The sequence below is a fragment of the Python bivittatus genome, unplaced genomic scaffold, assembly GCF_059951505.1.
Source record: "Python bivittatus isolate LINGU-HERP-01145 unplaced genomic scaffold, Pbiv_v1 ctg000840_np1212, whole genome shotgun sequence".
In the NCBI taxonomy this organism is placed as follows: domain Eukaryota; kingdom Metazoa; phylum Chordata; class Lepidosauria; order Squamata; family Pythonidae; genus Python; species Python bivittatus.
In genome coordinates, this window is record NW_028277113.1 from 38077445 (window position 1) to 38099082 (window position 21638).

The 21638-nt window shown below is 34.4% G+C and overlaps 1 protein-coding gene across 1 annotated transcript in view; it reads right to left on the reverse strand.

Annotated features, from left to right (window-relative positions):
- CDH2 (cadherin 2) overlaps window positions 1–21638 on the reverse strand; it is a 154637-nt gene that overhangs the window by 16139 nt on the left and 116860 nt on the right. Inside the window, exons 4-10 of the mRNA XM_088130827.1 lie at window positions 19776–19922; window positions 16878–17033; window positions 15641–15785; window positions 12402–12574; window positions 7670–7807; window positions 6713–6898; window positions 929–1185 (exon numbers count right to left, since the gene is read on the reverse strand). Coding sequence (XP_087986953.1) covers window positions 929–1185; window positions 6713–6898; window positions 7670–7807; window positions 12402–12574; window positions 15641–15785; window positions 16878–17033; window positions 19776–19922 — 1202 coding nt within the window. The remainder of the gene's footprint in view (window positions 1–928; window positions 1186–6712; window positions 6899–7669; window positions 7808–12401; window positions 12575–15640; window positions 15786–16877; window positions 17034–19775; window positions 19923–21638) is intronic.

Sequence of the window (21638 nt, forward strand, 5' to 3'; positions counted from 1 at the left end):
GAATTTAACATAAAATACTATATTAATGTCAGATGTATTCAGTCAAACAAATCATCAGCAGGAAGATGCACACAGAAATCAAACTGTACATGACAGAATTTTGCAAAAGATGCTATCTGTAGAAATTATTTATATAATAAATAAAACAGATTTATATTATTGATTATATTTTTCATATTAATGTATTTGCTACATATTACCCAGTTACATAATAATTTTCAATATTCCTAGACATACACGCTGACTTAATAAAACTGTGGAGTATTTAAAAGCACTGCCATGTAAACATTACTAAACTATTCTAAATGCAAATTATATCACTGTTGAAAAATAAGCCTCAATGATTAAAAAAAATTAGAAGCTGGCATGACTAGGACAACTCATAGCAAACGTTTTTGGTTGGCATTATCCATTTGAAAAAAAATGCTATGGGAAAAAATCATGCCCTTTAGTCAGTTCTTGGAAAACCAGGAATTAACAATGGTTATGGAGAAATGATGCAGTATAGTGCAGGTAAAGAGAGAGTAAAATGGCATTCTGAAGGATGAAGTAATGTTTTCAATGGTGTCAAAGAATCAACTGGTATCAAAATAATTAATAATAATAATAATAACAATAACAACAACAACGATGATGATGTCGTCTTGATTCAAATGGAAGGCCAAAACTACTAGTAAAGGAAAGGACACTGTAGCCAGAGTTGTGTTAGTATGGTTGACATGAGTGTGTTGCTTGCACCAAACAATTCCAAGGTCTAGAAGACTCTGTATGGGATTCTGGGCAGGGGCATAAATCTTATCTGTAAATCATGGAGAACATGATGAAGATCATTTTTAGCAGCTTCCCAATTATTCCTGCATGCAAAGGAACCAAGGGAAGGAGTCATTCATTTATAGGCAACTAGATGGTTAAGGCAGATCTATGTTACCTTAGAGTGGTCTGTTGCATGTAACGATCTGGATCCTGAGCTGTGAATGATGTTAAAACAGCCCCAGGAAGCATCCCTTCCTCCTGACGTATAAGCTTTGTGACTGGGACAAAAGTTGGGCTTTCATTCACATCAATGACTGTAATGGATACAGTGGCTGTTGACTGAGGAGGATGCTGAATTCCTTTTGCCAAAGGCACTTGGTTTTCTGCAGCAACTGTCAGTACAAACTTCCTATTGCTCTCAAAATCAATAGGCTGGCAAAAGCAAAGTGAGATATAAGTTACATTAGTCATAGGCTACACTTAAAAAAATTAAGCACAATATATCAACATATCAGATATGCTGAAATAAAGCTATTTCTTTGTAATATTATAGAAAACTCTTATTTAAAGATTCTTGAACATTCTAGAGATCTACAACTGAAAGGACCAGCTATATGTAATGGCCTTGTGCTTACTATTGAACAATAACACTTCTTCCTTTTCAGGGTTGCTTCTTACTCTTTAGAGCTATTCTGATTGGCTCTTCCAAATCCCTTTGCATCAAACAGATCTGTAGCAGCATACATTTTTAATGATTATCCTATACTCGATGGCACATGAACAATCAATCAGTAAATCAATCAATACTTAAACTAATCTGATCCACTGTAGAGTAATTCCATGAATAACCTAGACACAAGTTTAATCAGACTATTTCATTTTTATTTTGAAGGGTATGACACTTTCTGATCCACAGCACAAAAACTCAAACTGTGCCTCAGTATTCTATTGGGTCTCATTTAGCACAACTGGGCTATAAATATTTCAATTGTCTTTTAAACAGAACCTTTGTGCAGGTTGTTTGAAAACTGACTTTACAAGTAATAACTTATTAGAATTAGTATTAGAAATAATAGTAGACAATAGAAAAAATGAGTTATGCTGTTAACTTAGAGCTTAAAGTGAATTTAAAGTTATATCTATTGTAAAAGAAGTCATTTTTCTTTAGTATTTCTTTTTCTTTCTGTACTTTTGACTTTGTTTTCTTCTTCATTCTTTTTTCTCCTCTATATCGTAATTATTAGTTTTTGTTAGTTTTTATCTCTTTATCTTAAAAATTTAATAAAGTTATTTGACAAGTAATAACAGCTCGGAGCTTCTAGTTCGTAAGAAAAGTTGAGTATGTTACAAATGAAGACAACATCCTGATGATTATTTGAAGGTCTAGTCAGTTTAAAATAATTTTACTTTGTGTTTTTCATTCTGAAATCAGTATAGATCCATAATACGTTCTATGCAGCCATCAAAACAAATGCATAATTTGAACAGGGAATATTCACAGCCTAAACACACTCATCTAATGTAGTCTTCAGTGGTCTACCCATGGAGGATTGTTTGGATGTACCAACTGGAACAACATGCAATGACTAGAATAGTATCTGATATCCTCTTCTATAAACTTATTAATCTATTTTAATTTGTAGTTATTTTCAACAGTTCCTGAAATTTGTTAGGACCCAATTTGAGAAAAACTGCCTCATCCCATTTGAAGCTGTTTATATACTATGCTTTAAGTATCTGAGTAGTCAGCATCTTTTAAAGGGCAGCTGGAAGACACATGTGAGTTTTTTTTTAATGTGAATTGAGAAAATTACATGTTTCTTAGATGCTATTTTCTTCAATCTGGGACAATTTTAATGTGCTTTGAATTTTTAACAGTCCGCTTGTGACTCTGTTTTTTTTAATCTGACATGTTAATTAAATTTGTTTATGGTTGAATTATCTAATTGGTATCTTGTATTTATAAAATTATTTGTACTGTATTTCAGTGTTTTAATATCAAAACTATTTTAGGTAGTCTTTGAGGGCCAACATTTTCTATTATTTAGTATATATGGCATAAATAACAAAGTATTATATTGAATTTTAAAGTGGTTGTGAACAGCTTATGTGTGAAGCTCAAAATGGTTCTGGCAGATTTGTTAATTTTAGATTTGGTCCATGCTACTCCTTATTAAAGCTAAAATGATGAAGTATGTGTCATAACATCACAATGTAAGCTCCGCCCTTAGGCAACTATATAAGGGGCAGTTTCATTGTGAGGTCACAATGCATATTCTGTTCCTTACCCCCACCTCACCTTCTTCCTACAGATGCCCATGCTTATATATTTGATAGGACCTGTAGAAGTGGCCCTGCAGACCTGTAATCAGCAATAGGAAGTTGAGAATTGGAATTAGATAGACAGAATACTTTGTGAGTTAAAAAAATACTTTCCCCCCCCAAGCTGTATGTATGTCACCAGATATGTTCCGCTGGCAACCAGAAATGTAAGGAGGTTACATATTTATTTTGTTAGGTTTCTTTCTTAAACTGTTGTTTGACTACTGCAGCTTCTGTTGGAAGCATAGCACGGTTCTGCTATTCAGGAATAGCCTAATTGTGGGAAATAATGAAGAACTTTTCTCATATCTGGAATTGTTTTTTCCACATCATTTCCAATACCTTAAAGCAGTTAGGATAACTGCTATATCATTTTCTTTTAGATTATTAGATAGTAGTTTCCTGAGCTGAAGAACTGCAAACGTATTTCCTGTTTAGCTGCTTATGCTGTCAAATTCAGGTACCTTTTTCATGGAGTGAGGGATTGCTTACCAAATACAATATAACTCCTGCAGGAATCATTAAACTGTATTAGAGCTAATAAGGGCTTAGTGCTTCTCTGGGGAATTCTACCACATTTATTTATCCAGTTTTGCCTTTTTTTTTTTTTGCTTCTATTTTGACAGATCTAAAATAAAGAATTTAATTTGAAACAAACTAAGCTACTTCAAATAGATTATACTCTTGAGCCTTTCATTTCTTCCTCTTTACAGAGATTTAGTTTAATTTTAGCTCCATTTCAGATTGTTTTAGTTTGTAATCTTGAATGGTTCATTTATGCATGAATATAAATTACATCACCATGTACTTCTTATGAGAAGAATGTGATACTTTTGTAAATAGACAACAAAATAATCTAGAAATATGGAGAGTGACTCTCATGCTCTCTCAGAAAGTATAAGACATATTCTGCAGTACTGAAGCTTTAGCTTGGTTTCTCTTTGGTTTGAGTGCTTGGGAAATTTTATTCAGGGAAGTGAAATACAGTGTATGTACTGAACGCTACTGAACTACCTATAATATCTCTGTTATTTTTAATTTACCAAACTAGAAAGCTGGCCTGAGCAAGTTTCACGTAATGAAGAATGACAACACAAAGGATTGTAAAAAGATAGTTTCTCTCCCTATCGTTATCGGATATACAAAATTGTACCATCAGTACAAATACAGTTGTGGCATTGTATATGCATGCTGCTTTTCAGCTTCAGGGCTGGATCTATAAAACTGCAAACTAAGGTACTGAATATAAAAACTTCCAATTAAGGTATTGAATATTTGTGATGTGGCAATAGTATTTGTTTAAATTTAAGTTTGCCACATCAGATTTAAACTGATGAGACTGATTTTAAAAATATAATGAGGCATCATGAGACCACTTTGGAGTCCATCTCTTAAGCACTATTTTCACTTCAATTGCAATCTTGATAGTAGTAGTGATTTCAAATAGGGAAAAAATGCCAGGAAGAGAGGAACTATGGGAAGTTCATATTGCAGGAGATAATTGAGCCAGTTCTCCATATCTCACCACTACTTTTCTCTTAAATTATGTTTCTACCTGCAGATTTATATTCATTGGGGGAGATTTTTAAACAAATTGATATACTGCTTGGAGATATAGTTTAATCCTAAGTAGCATAATTGGCCACACATAATGCATTTAATTTTAGCAACTGCAACATCCAGCCAAGTCAGAATCATAAAGCAACAAATAGAGTAAAAACTTGTATCAGCCCATCGTACTGTTCTCAGTCAGAGTTCTGCTGATTTCAACTTCTTATAAATTAAATGTCATGATCTAATCCAGGTTTTTCAAACTGTTATGTGGAACCCTAGCATTCTATGAGAGATGTCTACAGCTGTTGGTGAGGTCATCCAACAACATGGGATGAGGTATTATCACATTATAACTTGACCTCAGACCAACTAAGTGATGCGGTGGAGGCTGCATCTTGGTGTTTGGAGGCTGTGAGGGTTTGGATGGGGAAAAACAGGCTTCAAGTCAACCCTAGCAAGACTGAGTGGCTCTGGTTCTTGGGACTTTCCATCTTTTAATCCAGATTGGGTTGCACTACCTCAAACAGAACCAGTGCACAATTTGAGGGTCCTCCTGGATTTTTGACTCTTGTTCAAGGAGCATGTGATAGCTGTGGCTAGGAGTGTTTTTGCATAACTTCATGTTGTGTGCCAAGGAGACTGCTCACAATCACTCATGCCTTAGTCAACTCCCAAGTGGACTACTGCAATGTGCTTTACACTCCGCTGCTCTCGAAGAGCCTCTGTGAGCTGCAGCTGATTCAAAATGTGGTACTGTGGGCAGTTACAAGCACTCTTCAGTGTGCTCATGTAACATCTCTGTGAGCTGCGTTAGCTACTGGTATATTTCTGGATTCAATTCAAGATGCTAGTGGTCACCAGAAAGGCCTCATGGTATGGGGCTGGGTTATTTCTGGGACTGCCTCTCCCTGATCACTTCTACCTTTCCCATTAGATCTAGCAGGAGAGGTGTGCTACTGGTCCTGTTGGTTAAGAAATATCTTCTTGTAAAAGCCAGGAAAAGTGCCTTTTCTTTCTGGTGCCTGCACTTTGGAACATTATCCCCTAGATTACATTGGACTCAATCCTGCAAGCCGTTTGCAAAGCTACGAAGACATGGTTGTGTGCCTGAGTATGGGGTTGTCAGAGCCTATGAGATGGTTATGTTAATTGTTGATTAGTTTCTACCTTAACTGCTAGCTATGCATTTTACTTTGTGGTTGTTTCTTAACTGTTAGCCACCTGGTTTAATTTAAATTAAATTAAAAAAAATACTTGAATGCAAGGGTATCCTTAACAATTTTTCTGAAGTACAAAGGATGAGTCTCGTTCCCCAGTGACAAAAGTGCCATGGATGCCATTTTTTGGATCAGATTTTCAAATTTTTTAACTTAATAAGTTCTGTGGCCTAAAAAAGTTTGAAAACTCCTGATTTCGTCCATAGGTGGTTGTTGTTGTTGTTTAGTCGTTAAGTCGTGTCCGACTCTTCGTGACCCCATGAACCATATTGCGCCAGGCCTTCCTGTCCTTCACTGCCTCCCTGCTTCAAATCAAAAAAATGTGTAACACAAACCATACGAAGTTTCTTAGTATGTAAATCTGAGATAGTTCAACTGGGCCTCTTTCTTTCATGTAGGAGTAATGCTAAAATACCTTTCTAAATTACACAGGCAAAGCAGATAAAACTGATCTTAACAATATTTAATTAAATACATTTCATAGAAGTACAGAAGTGCTAAAGTTGTTTTTAGTTTGAAAATGTTGCTTAGTCTATTTGGGCAAAGACAAAGAAGATCCAATAAGAAATAATTTAAATTGTTTAGTATTTCAATTTTTAAAATTGCTTCCACTTTCTATGCTAGTTCTGATATACCGTGGAACAAGTTCCTTTGAATAATTTAACCAGGTTCTTAAAAAACATCAAATCTACACTGGCACCACAAGTGATATAGGGAGGCTTTCAAAAGATAAATGTCACCATTTGAAAATATTCATATTTTTAGAAATCCACCCTTAATCTGCCTTTCTCATTTAACAGCAGGAGCTAGTTTAATAGTCAGTGACCTATCTGCTCATGGTTAACCTGGTAAACTGTATCACATACCTTCACAACAGTTACCAACCCGTCATTGCTATTTGGATCAGTAAAAATGGTAAACCGGCCTGTGGGATCACCACTTGTCATTCTGTATATTGCATTCCAAGCAGGTGTATGTGGTTGATCTTTATCTGTCACAGTTAAATTAGCTACTATAACATCCACTCTGTTTTCAGGAACTTCACCATAGAACTGAAAATATAAAACACACATACATATGTACAAGATGTCAGTTTAGTAACCCTGAAAAATCATCATCATGTTGTTTCTCTTCTGAAACACTGAAGGTTTCTCATGTTGGTCTCTCATGTTCCTAAATTATTATCAGAATAATTTCCTCAGGAATATTAGTAGATATTTTAAATGAAGTAACATCCCTCTGTGTCTAGACCAGCCTTCCTGAACTTGGCCAGATAATGGGACTGCAACTCTAGAACTCCCAGGCATCATGGATTGTAACTCAAGACACAGAATTAAAAAAAAAAAAAAAAAAAAAAGTAAATATGTGCTTTTGTTCTTCTGGTAAACACTATGATTTAGTTATCATTTATTTATTTAGTGCTTTAGGAGGCAAGTAATCCTAATTCAGTGATCCATAGTAATTTTTCAGACCGAAGATCACACTTGGCTCTCCAACACAAAGTCGGTAGGGCCTGGGGAAAACAAAAATTCATTTAATTTACAATGCATTATTTCAGTAAACAATAAATACATTTAACACAATGACTCTTCATGTATGTAATGTTGTTTCTCTCACATTCAAAATTACAATGTAATGATGATTAACACTGTTTATTAAAGTCACAGAAATCTCTGAATGGCTAATACAGTCTGGCTTCCTCCATGTAGAGAGGGTACAAATACAGAACTCAAGTCAGAAACATATTCAATCCATTTGGACTACTAAGCAAACAAGTAAGAGCTATACACATTCTACATCCCTTTTCTTTATTGCATACTTACAATCATGGCGGTGAACTCGGGGGGATTGTCATTGACATCTGTCACTGTGATGACAGCAGTTGCCGTGTTTGAAAGACCGTATGTTGGATTTCCTTCCATATCTGTAGCTTGAATTATTAATGTATATTGTTGTACTTTCTAAAAAAAAGCACCACAAGATGACACCAAGAGCAGTTACAGATTGAGCCAACATTCCAAGGGGACAGCAGGTGTTCAATAAAGTGTCTTTTGCGATGCAGTGAGTTTATCACACTGCTGATTCCTATTAACGTCACTTGAACTAAGACCTGGATTTGCAATAATGGAGTACACCAAACAACACTAAATTCTAGGATGTTTTCTTGTTTTATTTGGTAGCTTTTAAGTGGGGAGAACAACATCTAAGAGTAGCTCTTTTAATAGCAGGCAATAATTGATTGGAGAGCTCTTTGTGAAAATATTGAGTACCATTTTAAAAACACAAATGCTGTGCAACAGTCAAAACTAAAATAGGTTGGGCTTTATTATTATTATTTTTTATAAAAGGTTCATAAGAACTAAGCATGGGAGGGCACATTCTTGGCAAATGATTCAAAATGCCAAGGCTTTGTGGTGAGGGGAACTGGAGGGTAACGGTGGCAACAACTTCTCCGCATCACTATGGGAACCAGTGGCAGGCAGGGATAACAGAAACTAGTTCCTAAAAGAGAAACCCAAACCAAATTATTTCATTAATGTTAAACATTAAGAACTTGATAGCTCTTCTTTGTCAACAGCATAGCTAGTTTCTTTTTTGTTTTATCAAAAAAGAGCCTTTGGTAGTGGGAAAACCTGTTCTTAAAGCATTGTTGGAATTAAGCCAAAGGCAGAGGAACACATTCTTTCCTAAGAAAAGAAATTACCTTACTTCAGGAATTATACTTTTTGAAAATAATTAATGCATTTTATAATGTGTTCACTTGAGACTTCTTGGTAATGTATCTGATATGGGATGTTATCAGATATAAAAGAAATACTTTCCCCAGTATTTTTATAATATCTTTATAAGGTACTACAAGATGCGAAGGAAAGCAGAGAATTGGGCTTACCAGATCTGAAACTATATTTTGCTGCTTGCTGTTTAGTTTGGATGAAAGAGGGGGTGTTGTTAAGAAATAGAAGGTTATTGGATTTAGAAGGTCATGATTTGAGATCTGAGTGGCATGGATATCAACAGTAAAATAAAGCTAAGGTGAATGTAGACCAGCCGTTCATAGCCTTTGACCCTGGAGGAACACTTGAAATATTTTCAGGCTTCAGGGAATCCCTACACATTCAGGTTCAAATATAGGCCAGAAGTTACAAAATTACTGTATTTGTTTCATGTGTAGGCCTGTATATATGGATTAACAGTGTTCTTAAACTAAAAATAAAGAATGAAACTTACCTCTTTAATGTGAAACATGTGCTTGTTTTTTGCTGCACATATACTCAATTCTGGGCCGAACTTGAGTTTTGGAGATCAGTTGTGGGAAATTTTTGGTGTTTGCAGGTTGGGGTTTTTTTTTTGGCTATTTTGGGCTACTTTTAAGGGTGTGTACAGTTTTTGGTGATGTATCATATTGTCATGAATGATAACTGCAAAATGTATTGCAGGGATGCAGATGATGCAGGCATGCTGAGTTGGGTCAGCCGGCCTCCTCCCTTCTCCCTGTATCACCAATACCTTGTTCCCCAAATTCAGCTTCTCCCTTCTCTCCCCACCTTCCCACCTCCTCTTCCATGGACCCCTTTACAAAAGTAGAGGGGGGCTGATGCCTTGCAATCTCCAACACCCCTCCCCTTAATATTTGGACTCATCAACCTCTCCTGAACCTCTCCAAAGTCTCCTCCACCAACACTTTTTCCTTTCCCTGCCTCCTTCTTCCTCCCCCTTTGTGGGTGGCTCCTACTGCTGTTGGTGCCTGGCTCAGCCCAGCCCAGCCCAGCCCAGCCCCGGATCTCCTGTGCCTGCCCTGAGACAGAGTCCCCTGGGCCGCTGTACTTGCAGAATGGCAAGTGTGCACCGGCAAGGAGAGCCCCGGCACTGCAGGCGGGGAAGCCCCTGAGGCGTCTCTCTCTCGCGTGCACACTCTCACCACCTGCCACTCCACCGCTGCATTTCCAAGCCCACCCTTAGCTTGTGCTCTGCTTGCCTCCTCGCTTGCAAACATGCGCACAGTCCCCGCCCTCACCCAGGGTCTGCGTGTGCTCCAGCAGGCCAACCCAGTGTTGGAGCTTGCAACATTTTTGTTTAGTCTCTGCTTATTACTGTAATCTCCCAGGGAACACCTAGTGACCTCTTGCGGAACCCCGGTTGAGAAACCCTGATGCAGACTTTAAAAAACATTACGTTAGACAGGCTAATCTTAGAGTATGGAATAAATATAAACTCAGGTTTTGCTTGAAAACACCTTTATGGCTTTCAATGCAAGAAGCATTTTATAGATAAGAAATGATAAGTAAACATAAATAGTTAACCTACCAAGATGTAATAGAATTTTCTCAAGGGGATTGTAAAATGAAATCAAGAGAAAATTTGACAACAGAAAGGTATTCTTGTCAATGGGTGTCTTATGAACAATTAACAGAAAGGTTTAAAGTGGATAAAAGGTTTTATGGTTTTGAACAAAGCAAGACTGAGCTGGAAATAGAATTATGTACTAATAATGAACATGTTATTGATAAAATGTATAAACCTCTGCTGAAATATGAGACAGAAGAAGAACAAGTGAAAGAATATATGATAACATGGGCTAAAAAATTTGGCTATAATATACAAACGGACCAATGGTTGAAAGGATTGAAATTTACATTATGTTCTAGTCTTAAAGAATCTTCTTATAAAATTATGTATCACTGTATCTATCACCAGAGAAATCGTTGAGAATGTACAAAGGTACTTCAAATCTTTGCTGGAAATGTGAACAACATGAAGGGACATTTTATCATGTTTGGTGGACATGTAAAAAAGCCAAAAAATATTGGATACAAATCCATGCATTAATTCAGAAGATTTTAAAAGTTAAAGTATAACTGAAACCAGAGACTTTTCTTTTGAGACTAATGGACAAGCAATTAGAAAAATGTCATGGAACTTTGTTTTTATATATGACAACTGCAGCGAGATTATTATATGCTCAAAACTGGAAAGGTCCGACACTATAATGGAGGACTGGTTGGTGGAGATGATAGAACTTGCAGAGATGGCTAAATTAACCTCTTTGATTAAAAACAATCAAAGAAAAAACAATATCTACATTTATGGTTGACTGGAAACTTCTTATAGACTTGCTGCATGAAACTGAAAAAATGCACTTAGGATTTGGGTTTTGATGATTAGGAAAAAAAATGGATAATAGAAAAAAGGAAGCTTTTTTTGTAATCAGAGTAAAAGATAATTTTGCAATTGTACTTATATTTGCTGCAAAGGAAATTGGAGGCTTATTTCTACTTTTTCTTTTTTACTTTTTTCTGCATTTTTGCTTTTTCTCTCTCTCCTTTCTTCTTTACTGTTTCTACTCTTTAGTAATTTGTGTTAGTTTTTACATGCTTTGTAAAACTTTTAGTAAAAAATATTTAAAAAAGGAATTATACTTTTTGAAAATAATTAATGCATTTTATGATGTGTTTACTTGACATTTCTTGGTAATGTATCTGATATGGGATGTTATCAGTTATAAAAGAAATATTACTTCCTCCAATATTTTTAATTTAGGGTTGAGCATCCTAATAATTCTTAGATTGGTACGGTGATATTAATACAGAGAGTTCACTATTTTCCAAGAAGGAAACTGGTAAAGATAAGGCTTTTTGTTATTGCCTTGAGTAGTTTATCGATATAACTAAACAGATTTTTGTGAAAATGAATACATTTATAAGAAAAATGCTATTCCTGAAGAACTAGCTTTTTTCTTTCTTTAAAACCTTATTTTGTGTTAGAATAATGTTCTTACATATTTCACTTCTAAAGTAATATAAAAAAACCAAATTTGTTTTCTATTCAGAGCAGCTTTAAAAAAAAAATACTGAGGCATACACATGTAAAGGAAACCAAATTACTTAAAGAACTTTAAATTTCAAGGTTTAAAGTGATTATTCTATTATCTAAGTCAGTAGTGAGATATACATTTTTCTCTCCCGAAGACAGATTATTTTTTATGTCTGTAAAAAAAAAAGGGATGGATGGTAATCATGATGTCACTTATTGGTGGAGATAATTTTTTATTAATTTATTGGGAGAGTCCTGGTGGTTTCAGGGGGTGGGGTGTTGCTTTTTTTTTTTTTTTTGCTAATTAAGCTATATAATGGCAGTTTCTTTAATAAGAATACATAAAAAGAGTTAGAGTTAGGGTTAGAGTTAGGATTAGAGTTAGGGTTTTCCACATACATACACAAAAGGGGGGGGGGATTGTACTTTGGGCAATTTGATATACAATGTAAGTGCATGTCCTAAGGGATTCTGGAGGATCACAGGATCCAAAAAGAGCTCAAGCCCAACATGTGACCTGCTTGTCTTTTTAATGCCCTTTTTGGGAAAATTTAAGATGGGAGCAGAAGCCAGAAAGAAACTAAATGAACATTTAAAACTTCTATATCTATATTGTAAGAGAGAGAAGGGGAAATGTAATCTCAGTGTGTTTTTTTTTTTCCCCAACCTCCTATTATAGTTTCAGAAGCAGGCATTCAACTAAGGCAAACAAAATTAAAATGTGCAATGTCAGTCCTGTCTCACCTCTCTGTCAAGTCCAGCAGCAACTGTGATAATGTCACCTGTTTCGTTGTTGATTGTAAACATATTTGGAGAAGGCGTGCTTGGGGCTTGTGACAAGATTCTGTATCTCAGCATTCCATTCAAAACGTTGGGGTCGTCAGCATCAATAGCAGTGACAGTCATCACATAGGTCCCTAATGAAAGACCCAATAATCCTCTGAATTAAATAAACAGTTTACTTAGATTTTACTAGGGCACTTTGAAGCACCAAACGTGGCTTAAATATTTACTTCCTCTGACAAAACACATCACATTCCTTCAAATCAAACATTTTCCCTGAAGTCTGTAATTAATAAGGAACAACAAAAACAAAAGGCCATGCGTTTATAAAAATATCAAAATTCACCTACTGCTAAAAGCAAATGTAAACTCTTGTGTTTAAATGGCTGCCTCCTTGACCTAGCTAAAATGTATAGCGTGTTTAGAAAATGAACCCCAATATTGCAGTAAGATGTGGTTGTTAGTTCAATATGCAGACTCATACAAATGTTCATAAATGGCATTTCTAGTGACCATTTAAACTGCAGATTTTTGAAGCAGTGAAAGTTGTTGGCATGTGATGAGATACAATCTGTTTTGTAAAAAGTCATGAAAGTATGTATCAATTAAAGAAGGTGCAACCTCTACTATACACTCAGGACAAATCTGACCATGCTCCAGGACTACGGATTAAAGGATAAGAGAGTGAACATTTGTACAGCATAAAGTTTCAAACAAGGTCTGGCATATTGAAGCAGAAAGAAAACTATCAAATTCCATTAAATTCACATAAATCACTGGATATCTCCCATAACATTTGAAGAAACAACTAAATAATCCATTATTTAGTTTAATCCATTATTTAGTTTAATATCCATCTGAATACACTGTATATATTTTTTCTATTATAAATAATTTCCTCCAAGTAAGTACTAATCAGAAATTCACTTATCTAAGTCTGAAACAGACTTGTGTAATTGTACATATTCTCACTGGATCTACTTGTTTACTATAAATCACACTTTTAAATTTCTTTGTTAATATAATTTCACCATCCACCCAGGCATACAATTTGTCCACTGAAGTTTAAAGAAACATTTTGCTTCTAATATAAAGCATATATACCTCTGAGTTTTCTTTAATTCAATATTTCCTTTGAGAATAGCAGCTTAGGATCCAAAACCCAAATTTAAGCACTCAATTTATGATTATGAGTTTTTAAAATGCTGAACATGCTAATATATCTTCTGGAGAACGTAGCATCTCAGCAATTTCCAAGAAATTAACTTTAAATAAATGTCCAGACCTAGATCAAGGGCATTTGGAGAAACCTTGTTTCATCATGTACTCTACATTCCTCCATGCTAGAACAATGTAGTTATTTGTTAGATTTCTATCCCAATGTTATTCCAAAAGTTCAAGTGCATAAATAGCATTCCCTCCTTCCAATTTTTATTCACAACAACTGTAAGGTTGGTTGGTTTGAACATAATAATTGGCCCAAAGTCACCCTCTGTACTTCCACAGCAGAAGATGAATTGAACCATGGTTTCCTCAGTCCTAATCTAACACCTTATTCTCTATTGCCATGGCTATAATTTTCAAATTTAATGTAGGAGTGCATGTGCATGCACTAAAAAAGGAGAAAACATGATAATGGCTATGATTAGAGGAAGGGAAGGGAAAATGCAGTCAGACTATCAAGATTCTGTTATGATAGCCTACATCAATAAAGCATAGTTTCAGTCAAACCTGTGGAGTCAGTTGCCTGATCTCATTTTTCTCAATGGGCTGATAAAACTGCACAAAAATAGCAAGACAATTCTCACATCTATGCTTTCTTTCTGCGTCCCCTTCAATCAGTTGCAGAAGATCTTGCAACCCAATAGAGTTGTTTTGCTAGTCAGGCTGCTGCAAAAAGATATGGAATCTGTTCCAGTAATGGACATAGTTCCATTTGCTAATACACTGGACATAGTGAAGAGTTTCTGGAATGTTGCTTGGTAATTAAGAGTCTGAGCTACAATTAGGAAATTCTTTGTTCTAATTATCTCACTAGATGGTTTTATGCCAACTATTCTTCCCTGAGTGGCTACTCATCATCATATTTGCAATATTATATTAAGAGTCCTTTTTAACATTACAATAAGATAATGAATGAGGGGAGCTTTGAATACTCCAATGTTACTACTGTATTATTAAGTTCTTTTTCACACTGCATGCTTCTGCATGTCCACTTCTAAATCTGCTTCTTTCTACGATAATTCATTAGTATACTACAATTTAATATGCACAATGGTGTTACCACAACCTTTGAAGTCAAATTTCAATTTTTCTAATAACAACAATAACAACAACAATAACAACGGCAATAGCAACAACAAAAGATCTGGAAAAGCACTTGGACACAACAGGAATACATAGAATCTTAGCTCATTAATGACAAAATATTGCATATATTACAATTATATCTTTAGCTATCCTAAATTCTTGGGAAGGATATGATAGTCCAAAGTACCAAATCAAGCCATAACTATCTGGAAGACTGTATCTAAATAGATCTTAAGACCATCATTACTACCACCACCATTGTCTTAAAAACTAAGCACGGAACAGAAATAAAGAAATATCAATTGAATAAAATATGCAAAATTATAAAAATAGACACATTACAAAGCTAGGCAAGTCTAATTCTACAGGATAATGGCATACCAAACATGTATTTACAATAAAAAGAACAGATAAAGTAGGCCATTTAACTTATGTCAAAGTTGTGCAAGAACAATAATATCTCAGAAATAATTTTGTTTTCTTCTTATCGTCAGTACCAGGAAACATGGAATTTCAGATCTCCAAATCAAGATCCAGATCTGGTTTATCCTGGGCACAAGTTTGTCCTGTTTCAAATCAAATGAATTGAATTAAGCTATTTTTTGAATCAATGAAGAGGGATATTAAGTAGCAGCCTCTGTGTCATACTGCAAGCTCTGCCCCCATATCCATCCCAATATGGATGCCATTGATTAACTGGAACTTGTGGCTAATGCAGATGAGCTTTCCTTTATTTAGAGAAATACAGTTAAACTTTTATGGGTACATAATCTTTTTGTAAAAAGTGACTAGACAGTTTAAGTTAAATGTTTAAAAGGTTTTAAATATTAAAATAGGTATCTTAATATTAAATATAAAATAGATGACTATTGAAGTTTTTAATATTTTACCTGGCTTTGATCCTTCTGGGACTGTCCCATTCCAAACCTGATGTAGGAATTCAGGTCTATTGTCATTCATATCAATGACATTAATAACGATATCAATAGGATTTTCCACCTGGTTTCCATTTACATCTACAGCATGTGCCCTTAGCTGCAAAAGATATTAAGAAATCACAAAACTTGCAAAACATGTCATCAGACAAGGTAATCATTGTTGCTGGCAGGACATTTTAAACAGAACTCCATTAACTTAGTTTATTTTTTTCTTCTTTTGTCATCCCCTTTTGGTCATTTCAGACACTTGATGACAGATTTTAAAAAGTAATATGTTGAACTAGCAAACCCCCATGATGCTTAAAATGAGCAAAACAAGACAAGACATTGCTGAGGAGTAAACACATGTTATATTGTTGTTAACAATAACAATAGCAATAGGAGGAGGAGGAAGAGGAGGAGGAGAATACTAAAGAGAAATGTGCTAGAGTTATGAAATTAGATAAAGGAAGAATAGAAAGAATTTTTCTTCCCATTCTCATAATATTAGGATTAAAGTCATTAAATGAGACTAATTTCTAAGATAGTCCAAGAAAATAAGTATTTTTTCCACCCAAAGAAAAATTAATCAGTGGAATCTGCTGCCACAAGATATAACAATTAGATGGAATGTTGGGCTTGCTTCTCTTTCAATTTTCAGTTTTTTAATGTTCATCAAACATGAAATGTTCTGCTAGTAATTCATTTATCTATGCATCCTCTTAACTATTTCCTCTACTGCAATTAATTTCATCCCCAAAAGGTGTTTATATTTAAATTTACCACACAATTAAAAAAACTATCTCATGGTAGATTTATTTTTTATTTCTGAAATGACTATTACCATTTAATATTCAAATAAAGCTTATTTCTTCTAAATTATGAGATTGAATTTGAAACCAGAAACTGAAAGAAAATATGTTTCTCATTTTTCTTTCTTTTGCCTAATCCATTCAATCAAATTTGAGTTGTTAAACTATCCAAGTAATGTAATTTATAATGCATGAAAATGAACATCATGTAGAACATCATTCATTCATTCATTCATTCATTCATTCATTCATTCATTCATTCATTCATATATATATATAAATATATATATATATATATATATATATATATATATATATTTTAAATCTAAAACTGAGAAAGTAATTCTAGATAAAATCTTTGATTTTAAACTTTATTTTCTAGTCAATTAAGAACTTACATGAAAAGAAGCTATTTGCTCCCGATCTAATGGTTTTGTCACTGATAATTGACCTGAAATGGGATTGATGATAAAGATGCCAGTTGGAGGCTGATCAGCTCCTGGACCAGTAACACTGTATCGCAAGGAAAGGCTTTTATCCCGATCAGATCTGATCTACAAACCAAGAAGATGGTGAGTTGTTAAACATAAAAATATTCAGATCCACTTAAAAAAAAATCAACCAACCAATCAACATGCATATGCATACATACCCCCCAACACACATAGAAATCAGTTACATTTTCTTATCTAACTCATTATTTTCATTGCAAAAACCACTAAGTTATCTTCTTTTTATGTGAACTGCACTGGACTTCTTATTAATACAAAGGGTAGTGGTGGAACATGCAAACTGCAGAATGCCTAATAAATATATACTTATTAAATATTATTGTCAGATGAAGTTCTCATAGTCACATATTGCTTGTTTTGTTATGAAGCATGAAATAGCTGGAAATTGTCCCTCCCTCCCAAAGAGAATAACTTCTAAACAGTTACATCTTGCTGGCAGCAGAAAAAGATACAAGAATTGGAACCTTAATGTCACTATAAATAGGGATTACTACTGGAATTCTTAGTGTTCTTGGAAATCTATTGCAGTTTCTTGCATAGTTGAATGAGAATAGTGTGAAAATTACGTTATTGATTCAAGTCTGTTTTAATTTAAGTAGCATAATAAACCTGTTTCCAAATATAACATTTAGTCCAATACAGTTCCTGCCTCAGTCTTATTTAGGATATCTGTAAACAGATGTTCATTAATAAACTGCACATCTGGGCATTGGACAGGTGGCTGAATTCTACTTCATTCAGCAATCCTCTTAAAGGTGTTGAGTATTACAGATTATTCTGGGGTATCCTGTGTTTGGTGACAAAAGTAATCAAATATATTTCTTTCTGAAAGAGAAATGTTCTAAGCTTTGGGTTTTGTAATTTTGCTGAATCCATACACTGACAAGACCAACAAGGGTCAAGGGAAAGCTATTTTAGTATACAACAGTATCCCCAACATCAAGGATTGCTATGATTTCTTAGGATTCAAGTAAGTCCAAAAATTATTAACATCTTCCCATGTGTAACTATCTAATATAAGATTGTTCCAACTCATATCTAGGTGGTCGTTTGGATAAATGATTAAATTAGTTTCATACTCTAGAAAGACAGAAACATATAGCTTTCTTATTTCCACAATTTAAAAAAGAGCATTTGAAACTGAAAATGCCTGCAATATTTCTGACTAGGATAGACTGTGCTACAATTAAAATAGTATCTTTATCTCTAATGCAATTTATGTATTATCCAGTGTGTCATTTAATCCATGGTAGGTGGTAACAGAGGAGTTGTTAAGAATGCTGAGTTTTGGGAAATATTAAGGCGAGGATTTTAGAGTGATAATTCTTGAAATAAGTTTTGATTTCAAGAATGCAGATTCTCCTATTGGCTTCTGAGATCAATAAGTAATACTATACAATGAAAGCCCACAAAAAATAAACTTTTTTTCCACATATTTAGACATGAAGTAGCATAGAATTAATTACTGCAGCGTACAAACCAAAAACAGATAAAAGAAGTATATTTCTCTTCCCTGCATATTAATTTACAATAAGGAACTTCCATAATTCCACAATTTTCTCTGTTTCACAAGCAAGTCTTATACCAGAAGATGATGATAACATTAAAGCATGGGGATTAGTTGATGAACAAGGTAGTAGTGTAGGGATTCTAAGGGTGTTTCTTTCTCTCTGGTATGTTCGGGGCCATCTTTAAGACTGTAGAGAGAAAAGACTTAATGATAGTCTACTCTGATTCACTGAACGATAATTTTCCTTCCAAATGAAAACCTTATTACATAATTGTCTGTCTATAAGAAATGTATTAGAAGCCTAAACCTCTAACTTCCCAGAGTTGCTGGGAGTCGGGCACCATATACATTTAAATCATCATCATCACCATCATCATCACCACCATCATCTCAATTTTGTTTATTCCTCAACAAAACCAATGGCACATCAATTGGCCACTTTGTACTCCTGCTTCAGGTCATAAGGATTGTAAGGTTATTTTGCCCAACCACAGCTTGCATAGGTTTTAGGCTCTTAGGCTAACTCTTTCTAACCTTTTAAGACAGCTAGAAATGAAATGTGCCAACAGCTATTTGATATAAAATATAGTTACAATGTAAAAAATGTGCAGTATACCCTGAGTTTAAAGCCCATTTGAGGCGAGAACTCCACTGAATCTGAGTGCCTGTTGAATCTGTAAATGACATCATTTTACAAATGATGTAAAATATGCAGATGATGTAAATTTACAGAAATATCATTTTTCAAATGACATAAATTTAGGCAAATGACTAAATTTTGACTACTTTGGAGTAATATTTGGAAGAAAATGTTGGTTGTATGTAAAGTCCACCAAACTGATGTTGTTAATCCAAGGGTTTACTATATACTGTAGAGCAGTATGTCTTTTACATTCTATCACAATTCAGTATCCTTTTGATTTTTTAAAATCTGGGCAATCTGGTAATTATCATATTAATATGGCATTAATTGTATACTTGGACAAACGAAAACAGCTTTATCTTATTCTTTCATATTTCTTCTCTTCTTCTGCTGACGGTACATATAATACTGAGATTTTAATGGGACTATCTTATTAGGGTTTCAACAGAATTGTCCAGGAATACAGCAACAAAAATTGTCATGTTTTGCTGAATTTTTTTCCTTTGCATGTAAATAACTTGGTTCCATTTCATCTGGTAAGATACATGGAATATTTTTTTCATCTCAACTCTTTGGTAAAGAAAACCATTACCAAATTCCTTCAACAACACCCTTCTGTTCTCTGCCTTACCCTAACTAATTCCTGTGGAAATGGCCCTCTGGAGTTTTCTGGCAAGTTGATTGGAGGGATGACCCAATCTCTCTTCTGTCTTTGCAGATGGCCACTGTGCTTACTTTGTTGTCTAGGAAATACAATGTCTTCCATTTTCTTTTGCTCCTTGCAATTATAAATAAGGAAAATTAGGATTAAAGCATTGAGATTTTTCAAATAGAAAACAGAATACACATTTTAAAATATATTTACATAATAAAAAAAGGATTCCAAAAACAATGCATAACCCCCAAACTCAGAAAATGACATGACATGAAATAAGAAAAAAAATCTATTTACCTATTTACCAGGTTATTTACCTACTTTGTTTTCTATCAGAAGTCTGTAGAAATAAAGTGGAGTTTTAAGCAATTTATTATAACTTCGCACTATACCTTATGCTTTTTATATTTCAACTACAGCCTAGTTAATACAGTTCAGAATTTAACAGTATACCTCTAGGTATTTCTCATTAGTTGGAGCTACAGTTCAGGTAATATGCTACTGAACATTAAATTTAGATCTAGGTGTGCTAAAATATAATTTGAGTTCCTAAGGAAGTTTAATACGTAGTAGTAAGGACTGTCTCAAATATTTATGACCCTATTAAATCCCATAGAATTAATGTTGTAATTATTTTAAACCTATGTCAGCCATGATGGATGCTATAGATGGCCCACTTTACACAGTGGGTATTAATCTCTGCAGGGTGTCAACAATTCTTCTGCATCTGTAAGCATTCTGGCTTTTGCTTCTTGATGCTTGCACATTGCTAGCTTGCTTATGCATATGGTGAAAACAAAGAAAACCATACTTCCTTCAATCCTTTAGAAACAATACTGTATTCAATTAAATGTAGAATAGAGAAAATGTTGTTGTTGTGTGTTTTTTTTACTTTATGGAAGCCAGATGTTTTCAACTATTATACATAAGTTATCCTGACTACCTTACATAAGATAATCTAATAGGGTTAGATAATGGGGAAGTTGCAGCATTAATGTCATTTATTGGTAAACAAGTACAAATCTATTTTAATTATCTGAAATATTGATATGTTGTCCTTTAGTGAGCAAAGCTTTAGTGAGCATGCTCAGGACCAGGCTGTGAATTAAGAGTCCTAGAAAAAGTACCATGGCATCCATATACATATGCAAACCCAGCTATAGCTGGTGATTCTTCTGGTGGGTTAGAAATGCAGAATAACAAATTAAGGTTAAGCTGACACACCAAACCAAACACATTCCATTAAGTACTGTGACCTGTGAAGAATTTTAAAGCATCTCTCCCCCAGTTTATACAGTCCTCAAAAGGAAGCAATAGCAGACAACTTACTATGTCCAGTGAGTATATACAAATAGGAGTATTTGAGACCTTGTCTGAAAGGCTGGATACATATGTTTTGGCCATACATTTAAGACACGCTGGAAAAAATACGATATCCTAACTGAACAGCAGGCTCTGTGACTGTGTAAATGACTGCATGTTTGGAGGAGTAACAGTCCAGCAAACACCAACGCAAATGCCAACTTCCCAATCTGATTCACTTGTTCTTTGGTTTCTACTGTCATTCTTGCCTGAAAAAAGCAAGACTACTAGCATGAAAGTTTTCATTATCAGCCTCTGCCCAGTCTCAGGAGCCGTCTGTTGATTATTTAAATATAAAATCATTCACTGTTTCATGATGGCATATCAGTATAAATCAATTCCATGAATGAATCAGATGCATGTTTTTTTAGATGTTTTCAATCTTATGGCTATAATTGTTAATTTTATTGTGTTCATATCCATCAACATAAACTATCTGGAACAGTTTTTAGAAGAACAAGTAGCAGAATACCATAC